At 36.0% G+C, this 10703-nt stretch overlaps 1 protein-coding gene across 2 annotated transcripts in view; it reads right to left on the bottom strand.

Annotated features, from left to right (window-relative positions):
• The window catches only part of LOC139973253 (otoferlin-like), a 116923-nt gene extending 107930 nt beyond the window's left edge, over positions 1 to 8993 (bottom strand). For both annotated transcript variants that reach the window (XM_071979803.1, XM_071979802.1), the window contains exon 1: positions 8632 to 8993. In XM_071979803.1, coding sequence (XP_071835904.1) covers positions 8632 to 8710 — 79 coding nt within the window. In that variant the 5' untranslated portion in view covers positions 8711 to 8993. The remainder of the gene's footprint in view (positions 1 to 8631) is intronic.
• Positions 8994 to 10703: the final 1710 nt, after the last annotated feature.

A 10703-nucleotide genomic window follows, 5' to 3' on the forward strand; every position in this document is an offset into this window, starting at 1 on the left:
CACATTATTATACATCAGTATAATATTCATCATCATTCAATATGTATATTATTACCAGAGAAGTATGTACACATTATTATACTTAGCACAATACTCATCATCATTCATGTATACTATTACCAGAGAAGTATACATGTACACATTATTATACATCAGCATAATATTCATCATCATTCAATATGTATATTATTACCAGAGATGTATGTACACATTATTATACTTAGCACAATACTCATCATCATTCAATATGTATACTATTACCAGAGAAGTATACATGTACACATTATTATACATCAGCATAATATTCATCATCATTCAATATGTATATTATTACCAGAGATGTATGTACACATTATTATACTTAGCACAATACTCATCATCATTCAATATGTATACTATTACCAGAAGTATGTAGACATTATTATGTATACTATTACCAGAGAAGTATGTACACATTATTATACATAGCACAACATTCATCATCATTTAATATGTGTACTATTTACCAGAGAAGTATGTCACATTATTTACATTTAAGTATAATATACATACGTACTAGAACTGGTCAGAGAAGTATCAACAGACCTACAGTACAAACTTTGACAATAACAAATACACTGTAGCTTTTAAAGACTCATCACCCCCAATACTGCTACTACTAATACCAGTGAAGTACCATCATCGTACAGACAGTACGTACAGGGGCTCTCAACAAACCAAATCAACTTTACAACTTAATAAACCAGCAATTTTATCCAAATCAGATAAATTTATCTTTTCATCATGCATGCTGTCAAAGCATTGCTGTGAATTTTATCCCAAACTTTTGACTGAACTGTGTGCTTACTGTATTACTAAGTGTGCTGTACCCAGAATGATTCATCATAAATATGAAAGTTATCCATCAAAGTAAACCCCCCCCATCCCCACCCCTCACTAAGCCATGCAGTAACGTATTGTAAAGTATGTGAAAATTTACTACAAATTTGACTACGGCTTTGTCCATAATTAAGAAAGCACCCGTAAGTACTAATTCCAATTACACAAGTGCGATTAATTCCCTTGGCGAGAAGGCTCGCGTACTCCTACTTCAAGTCCGCGTGCGGTCTTAAGAATAATCCTCCTTTCGGGGTTTCTTCAATCCCCCTTGCGTTATTAGTAAATGTTATGTGGAGGGTCGTGGACTTATGGTAACCCTAGATTTCCATTGCAATTGGCCAGGTAATTCTGAACATGTAGTACCAATTAATGTTGTTTGGACTGATTCGACCAACACTGCTGAAAAGTAGGGAATCCTTTTTCTCCACACCATTCTGTCTTTGTCCTTCTCTAGTTTATTCCCTACCCTCTTCCCTTAATCCTCTCTTTGTCCTTTCTACAATTTATCTCCTACCTCTCCTGTTCCCCTGTTGGTTTCTTTCTTTCTTCTCTCCATCCATTGACTACTAATCCTCTTACATCTATCTATGTGTGTTCTAACCTCAAAATCTGGGGCAGAATATAACTTTCTTTGAAAGAATATTTGTTTTGTAATTTACATAATGTTTATTATGATACATTAAGATATTATTCAAAGCAATATCCATAGGTGACAATGTCCGGCACAGTATATGTAGTGATGTAATTTATTTGATTCTATTATGAAAATTAGCAGCTTAATTTTAAGTGAATCATTGTTCACTACAATTGGTGCTATCATGAGGCATATGTCTTGATTATTAATACTTGAAGAAATTACTGTAAAGTCACAAAGTGCACTGGGTTGTGGAATCATACGGATGGTACCTCATAGCACCTTCTATTCTATTTATATCTAGTTATATTTATTAAATGTCAATCAGGAAGCATATGATTTTATTAAAGAAATATCAACACAAATTGCACTGAGCACTGGGGTGTGGAATCATGGGGAGGAGGGGAAGGGGTTGTTCCTTATATCACCCCACCCATAAGGAGAATTTTCTGCTTAGGCCCTCTGCTTAGGCCCAGAGGCTAACAAATGAAGACTCTTCAATAATCATTTGAAAAATATCGCAGAATCTTTTCTTTTAAAAAAGGATGGGAAATACTTCTCAGTTCTCACCAGTTACAAATTCACACAATTTATGCCTGGTGTCTGTAATATTGTGACAACAACTAACCTGTTCCTTATAAACTGTCGGACTGTAACTCTTTCATTTACAGGAATGCAGTTTCCCCACAAAGAGGTTTAGGAAGGCTGATGCTTCAGTGCTTACCATAAATGTTTTTGAAGCTGCCAATTAGCGAACTACTTGTATTTGAAGATGATCTCTTCAAACTGAAGACCCCACTCCTATCAAGTGTCATTCAATTATCCAGAAGAGTGAAACTTAAAGTCTCAATAACTGTTTGCTGATGAATTTCCGTAAACAAACTCCCGAAGCAGATTCAATGTTTCTTAAATCCTAAATGCACTCTGACCAGGTAGGTTTAATAGAGAAAAGCTGTCGCAATGGAAAGAAAGAAATATATTTTCTGTTGCCCTTATGGCGCGAACGATTTACCATAATATCACTGTGACCGCCCATATCAGCATGTTCATTACACAAATGTAACCTACTCATATCGTCCACCTTTTTTACCCGAGGAAACGTCTGAAAACACCTGTTTATTCATTGCAATGGAAGGAAATGACAAGATCGAAAGACCAAATTCAAGAGAATGGACCTAACACAGGCTAGCCACAAAATTGAAAGTAAGTCCTAGGCCTAACGGTTGTAAACAAAACAGAGATTTGATTGGCGCATGATCTGTTGGGCGGGGCTTGCAAATTTTGATTGAAGTTTTTAGAATCTACGGACTTGTTAAAAATCTAGCGAATTTTATTCAGATCAAATATTTAAAGACAGATAACTCAATAAAAATAACGTTGTTAATATGAAAATTGCATAAACGGTGTTATTTTCACTGAGCTTTTAGGGCAGTAAGCTGGAAAGGTCGAAGTTAAAATTTGGCAAACACACATTGAGACTTATAAAAGATGCAAAAGTTTCCAAGTTTGCAGAAGAGACTGTAGAACAATTGTGGTCGATTACCAAGAAATTAAGAGGGACCACGTTTTCAGATACAGTGAAAGGTGTAATGTGGCATGAAGTCTAACGAGTACAGGTCAATGGACAAAACATTAAGAAGATGGCAGAAACTCCTAAATGAGGTCGATATTCAGAGGGTACCAGTAGAAGAAATATATTTCCTTTTACAGTACGCCCTGGAAAAGATGCTTTTTTTCCCATTGGCAACCCTACTGGAAAGTGACATGCCAGCAACAACCTTGGAAGTGTCTCCTGAAGCAATCACCCAGACAGAGGAACAGAGCAGTAGTGTGCTGGTTATGTATTTATAAATTAAACCCAATATACAATAACATGAAAAGCAATGAAGTTGCTGCTCAATATGTAAATATTTTATCTTCGTGGTCTCAGGATGAAAGCCCAGCTGCAGACTCATTTCTGGATTATTCGAATACAGAAAAGAGGTGGCTTATTTCGAGTCAAAGACACTGTAATTTTTTTTTCCTTCTTCAAACTCATGGAAGAAACTTTAAGGTCAACATACAAACTAAAAATAATGTGTGCCTACTGGACAAGATGTAAACCTGCAAAGTTTATTAAGTGAAGAAAATGGAAGGTAGTCTGCAACTGTTGTCTATTGTGACAAGTCACTAGCCTGAGAACATATATGTCATTCAGAATGCTCATTACCTTCTAAAGGCAGATTTCACAGTTTCATGGTCCAAACCAACATAGTCAGAACTTTTTAAGTAATGTGTACTGCTGTCTGTTCCAAATAATTACAAGTCTTCGTTATTAATTTGTACAACACATGCATTTGAAATAAAAAAGTTTTTTTTTTTTGTATTTTGTTACAGTTTTTTCTTCGAAAAATAAAGATAAAAGCTTCTTGTTTTTGTACAAAAATGGACAGACTCAACTCCCACAGATGGGTGTTGCTTTAATATCTGGTATGTAAGTTTGTGAGAATGAAGAGCAATTGAAATAAATTTTGCTCATTCAATGAAGATTATAATTATGTATAAAAAAGACTTGTCTATTTGTCTTCATTGGTCTTTGTACATTGAGGATGTACAGTATATCTCAGTAAGTCACAATTTCCCAGGATATTTCCGTCCAAATAATGTATGCCTTATTTCTTGTCAACACGATTAAAGAAAATGACAGTTTTGTTGTACAGTACATATATGATGTTATTCAGAAGCATTGGGCAAACAATCTAATTCATGGCTCACTTACAAGACTTATGGACCAAAATATTGCAGCGACTGTCTGAAGGCCTAAGCTAAACTATTCAGAATACAGTAACTTGGGCTATTTATTTGGCTAATTTTATGTATCTATAGGTCTGTTGCTATTTGTATTTTAAACCAACATTGGCCGATATCTAGACCTAGCTATGTATACACTTGAGTCTTGACTAGGGAGCCAAAACAGTAACCCCTTCTCTCTATCGAGGCTCTCCGGGAATAATCGAGAATAATTCCCGGTGAAAAAATTACTAAAATTCCCTAAAATTCCCAAAAATACGAATGAAATGTTGTAACAACTTGAAAATTTAGAACTAGTTACGTTAGTCCTATAGGCCTACCACTGGTACCACAGTAAATCGTTGCATCATGAAACCGATTCCTACACAAACTAGGCAATACGGGTTTGCCGTTATTGCCGACAAATGGCGCCAACTTTTTATCAATCCTTGAAATATCCATGGCAACGGCCCTGGTAATGATTAATTTTGACATCGGACTTTCCATTTTCTCTCCAAATTGGCAGTAAGTGTCCACAAACTTTACGATCCATGTTTGGGGAGGTAAGAGATTGATGTTCACTACAACACAATAACAATGCTAAAAGATGCGCAAATTGACTAAAAAGTCACTTCTTTCTAGCCTAAAATTCCCAGTATTCTGAACGATATACGACAAAACATTGGAGATTAATTTGGCATAACTTATCCGGAAAAAATCCACCAAATTTCGGGGATTCACAAAGTAAAGGGTAACTGTTTCTTCTTCAACAGCACATAAGTCAGGCCAATATGACACCACAAAGAATGTTACTACTGCCCATGCGGTAAGTATCGGGGAAAGCACTATGAAGTAATTGGCTTACGGGCAAATGATAGAGGGCGTTGGGAAAAATTCGCCTGAGTCAGAAACTTCCTATGGTTGAAAGGAAATCTGACCGCTCTCTGGGGAGGCGTGACCGTCGTGTTTAGTCATCTAGGGTTTATATAGGCTGTGTGGTATATCCTGAGGTGGTTTTAAGGACATGGTGATAAAATCACTGAAGACAGAACTACAATCCATTACAACTCCCAGTACTCAGAGACCTATAGTGTATATACCTACAGTGTCTTATAAAACAAGAAAGCATACTGCTAGAATACCGTAAAGTTTTACAAAACTTTTAAGAATCTTTTTAAAAAGAAAAATAACAACCATATATCAGTTTAGACTGGCTTTTGCAGTCCTAATTAGCCAATAATTAAAGTGACGGTACCTTTGGTATATCAGTTACAGTAATACTAATTTAACTTATAAATATACTAACTAGGCCTAATACTAACATACGTGTATACACAGTACGGTACTGGATTATTGGTAGGACACACCTGCCCACCGTCACATTTAATGTGTAATTTGCCTTAGTGTTTGTTTGTAAAGCGCCAATCGATACTGTGTGTTCTGTATAAGTAAGCGCTGTATATTTTTTTGTAATAATAATAATATCTAAGTTTTAAATGATTCTATTTCAGAAATACTGTTCATTTCACTTAACAGAATCTTTGTTGGAATTTTTTTGGAAATATCCACTTATTATTGGGGTTTTTTTTTTGGGGGGGGGGGGGGGATTTAACAAACATATGACCAATTTAGCAATGAACTGAAATGTCTTGAACTCTTGATAACATCATAGGCGTAGGAGGGGGGGGGTGGGGGGTCTGCAGCCCCCCAACCAAACATTTTTGTGAAAATTCGGGCAATATGCTCAGAATTTTTCGGGCACCTACTGAAAGAAAAATAATTTGCAATGTGTTTTTCAATGGTTAAACTGATATTATTATTATCATTAATTCATTATTATCATTATTATTGTAACGACTTCCCCAATAATTCTAACCAATGTGGAAGGGTAATAACACGGCAAATGATTGTATGTTATTGGCATGCAATGTAATAACCGATGCATGCCTATATGATACGCACGTTAACATGTCGAACGCACGCAGGGCGCGAGAAAAATTTTGGTTATATTTTTCGGGCAAGTCATTAAACCCCCCCCCCAAATCAAGTTGGTCTCCTACGCCTATGGATAACATACCGTCTGAGAGTTTTCAAATACAGTATGTATGCACAGTAAAATTTCTGTCATTGAAATACAAAAGAGAAAAGTTCCCTTTTTGTTAGATATTAATATCATCATTTGTCATGCTCCTTAGAGTACTGTACAGCCCTATAGGTTCACAAACTTTTAGACCCACATCCCAGGAGTTTCAATAAGAACTTATCCATTAGTCAAGACCCCTCTCAATTGATCGATGCTTACAATGAATGAAAGTCAGCTTGGACAACGGATGTCAGTTTAGAGTATCTGTTAAAGGCCCAGGTATTAGGGATGCACCGGATATCCGGTCCGGCCGGACTATCCGGCCGGATAGTGAGCAATTATCCGGTTCAGGTTCCGGCCGGATATTTTTCAAAATCCGGCCAGATCTTTTTCAAAATCTGGCCTGAATTATTCCTTAAAAAGGTGTTGGTATTAACAAAAATCAATGTAAACTATTTCCAAAAATTAATAAAAACATTCAAAGTAAGGAAAAATTAGGTTTAACATGTTTAATTTAATTTTCTCAATGGTCTGACCCAGTGTTTCTAAAGGTCAACCAAAATAATACAACTACTGTTATAATATGAAGCTATATACAACAAATACAGTTTGCAGTGAAATCATTTCTTGCAGCCTTCATCAGTTTAATATTGTGCAGTTAAAATAGACCATTCATATACTTATCAGTCAAAATACTGTTCCATTGAATCTTTACTTTCCCATTATTGTTGGCATTCTTTTGGATATCTCTTGTCACCATGAAAGTTCCTAAAAGTTCATGAAAAACCTAAATCTTTAAGTGTTCTAATGAACATTCAATTCCATTTTAAAGGATAGATAAAAGATAGATAAGAAGTTTCTTCCACTTCTGGAAAGATACAATGCTTTTATTATTTATTTTACAGATAATATTGCAGTGTAAAAATTTGTTACCAAATAATGAATAATAATAAAAGACAATTCTTAATCCAGATAGTAGTGTTATTACAACAATTAAATAATCTTTTTATTCAGTATAAAGTATGAGATGTGTGAAATGTAGCTTCCCGTTTTAAAACAAACTTCATAGGTAGTATGCAGTATTTTTCCAGCAAACAAATTTACATACTGTACTGTATCAAGCTTGTCAACAATTATATTGTAGTTATTTTATTAAAATATGTAGATTACACCACTTCCAGTCATATTTAATCTCATAAATGGGGTCTTAATTTCACCTTCTTTATAATATGCGTATACCTCACCTAAGATTTGCTTCTTGTTTCATACTTCTACTTCTTATTAATGATTTTCTTTTGTGTAATGAAAATGTCCGGTTCCAGCCGGATTTTATCCGGCCGGATTTCATGTACTATCCGGCAAAATCCGGTTCCGGCCGGATCCAAAAATTTGGATTTGGTGCATCCCTACCAGGTATCACTATTTTACATTGTCCCAGGCCTTGGATCACTAGTTTTTAAAGGCATTGAAGACTTTGCGGCCATCTGAAAAAGTTAACTTTCCGTTGCTTGCAAGTGACGTTTTGTTCGTGTCGCTACAAAATGCAGACAGTACAGTAATGAAACTGGATACCTTGTTATCTTAAGCTGGACCTGAGATGTCCATAGCTGTATTGTTTGTACACTGTGCTGTGGGAATTGACCGTAGCTGTATGTATTGACTGTACACTAGAGTCTAATTACCGATGGTAGCAAGCTGTGTGTGTGTATTTTCTGGGATCGATGCGATTCGATGGTGGTGTCTAACACTTTTTGTTACACATCATTTGAAACTAGGTCAGATTACCCGCATTAGACGTTTCTTTTTGCGCGAGTCTTCACCCCCTTTAATTCAGGGTCTAGGCCCAAGTACTAAGTGATATGACTTTTTGTATAGGCTAGAAAGTATTCTCTTATGTTTTACAATTTTTCAAGATAACGATTATCTGTTCTACTTGTAAGGCTGATAGTAAAAGCCTCGAATTAATGGGCTTGTAAATGATAAATGTTGTAGGCCTATTTACAAAATCACGTTTGCTTGTCTGTATTGACGTAAGTTAACGTGTAGGCACCGAGCGTCAGTTAGGCTAAGTTTTCGGGCCATAACAAGACACGAATAACTCTAGGCCTAGGCCAGCAATGGCTCAAAATTGGAGTTCCTAACACTAACACCAACAGAGTAACACAGGCATGCATGTGCCTATGGCAGAAAACAAAATTAATAAACCAGCTCCAAAATCGATAAACCAACAGAGAACAGGTACAATACAAAATTGAAAGACACCTACCTCGAAAGTTTATTTTGGCTAATCTTTCCTGTCTTCCTTTGAAGCCTTGCACACTTGTCAAGTGCACATTCAGAGACATTTTGCCATTGGCGTTTGTCGACTATCAAAAGCAGAAAGTGATTGTTGCTAGGGTTAAGCTACTCGTGAAATCTAAATAACTCCGAATCTGCTCACTTTTCGATCACATTTTCACTTCGAAATATTTGCCCAATCTGTGCAAATGCTGATTGTGTAGTCTGAATTTGCTCAGAAAGAACTATACGAATGACTGCGTGGTTAATCCTGTGTCAGAGAGCTGTAATCCTGTATTGTATACTCCTAGGGGTACGAGGTATTATGTGGCGTTTCGTAATATAACGTACGTGACTAACACTAATTTACTGTGCAGCAGTGAATCTGGTGCAAGTTGTTGTGTTTGGTGGAAAGTCGCTCAACTGTGTAGGACTATTCCAAATCTATAAAGGGGTAGTAAAATATTATTCAAATGTAGTAGATAAAGTTTGGGTTGACAATTACTTGTCATTTATATCTCAAAGATAAAAAACACCAACAAATTTATCATAATTAAGACAGATGTTGTTAAAAATTATAACATAAAAAATAATTAGTTTTGGGTAATAATTCATATTACCATCCCCTTTAAGAAGTTACTGGCTCATTGTCAACAGGTGGGAGAATGGCACGTTTGAAGATGAGATCGATATTTGTATATGAAGTGTTTGTAACATTACCAGTTCCATACAGCATGAACAATCATTTCATAGGCTGGAGTGGCAATGGCGTAGACTACCTCCCATGATTTTCTTCTAGCAGCGCAGCCCCGGAGCCGCATCCATCGTTTTTGTACTGGGGGAAGCGGCTTAGATGTTATGTTGTCCAGACGTCCAGGGGAAGCTCTCCACTTTGAGAAATTTTGCTAGAAAGGAAGTTGCTTAGATGCAGAAATTGACGGCGGTACATGTTGCAACTTTTGGTGAAGAATTTGTGACTGTTTATAGGTTGTGCCGTACATAAATGTCATACATTATCTACCGTACAATTGGATATTATCTTATATTCTGTATCCGCTTCTCGGCCTTTTGGCTAATATCACGTGTAGTATCTGTTCCCTTTCGAGGGGAATGGTGATACACACCTTATTGCTCGCTCAAAAATCGGCATTCTGTTCAACAGCCGTATATATGGATTAAGTACCACACCCCTGTCCACTCCCAATCACCTCCCAACGCATATACGGCATATCTGTGTTTTTTGCATAATGTTAGCGTCGCTAACTTAGCGTACCCAAAGAGTAACGTTCTTGAAACGAAGTTTTAGACAACCGCCGTGAGGAAATTAGATTTTTTTTTTAAAAGTGAGCGTTGTAGTTGAGGGCGCTAAATCGAAATCCTAACGAATCCATAGATCTATATATCACAGTTGTCAGAAATTCCAATTCGAACACCACAGAGTTTGTGTCTGAGCCAAAATATAAACAGCGTTCTGCTATTTGTGCTTCTATGGATGGTTTTGGTAGCTGGTGATAACGTTGAGCTATGACCTGGTTGAAAAGATTCATTGGAATATATATATATATATATATATATATATATATATATATATATATATATATATATATATATATATATATTAATTTTCTGATGCAAAAAAATTGTCTTTTTCAAGCTACAAAGATAAAGAAGCAACTCGGCTGGATAATAGCATCAAAGCGCCTATATTTCTGTGTTTCTCTTGTTTCGGTTTTTTTCAGTATCGGAAATATTCATTTGGATAGTTTTATTTTTATTTTCCTATTGCGTTGTTGTGAGCAGGAGTTGCTCGAATGGGTGACGATAAATTAATGAATGGGTGGGTGTGTGTGTGTTGATGGCTGGATGAATGATAGATTGGTTGGTCGGTTGGTTGGTGTTTAAAAAACATGATTCAAACAATAATGAGAAGAGAAGAGAAAGCATAAATGTTTCGTTTGCTTCTTCTAAATTTAATCAATGCATTGATTCTACAGTTTTTTTTTTATATCATCTAAGTGTTGTCATTCGTATTTCATTAAGGCGACATGCTATACATTCCCG

Source organism: Apostichopus japonicus, chromosome 9, assembly GCF_037975245.1.
Source record: "Apostichopus japonicus isolate 1M-3 chromosome 9, ASM3797524v1, whole genome shotgun sequence".
Lineage (NCBI taxonomy): Eukaryota > Metazoa > Echinodermata > Holothuroidea > Aspidochirotida > Stichopodidae > Apostichopus > Apostichopus japonicus.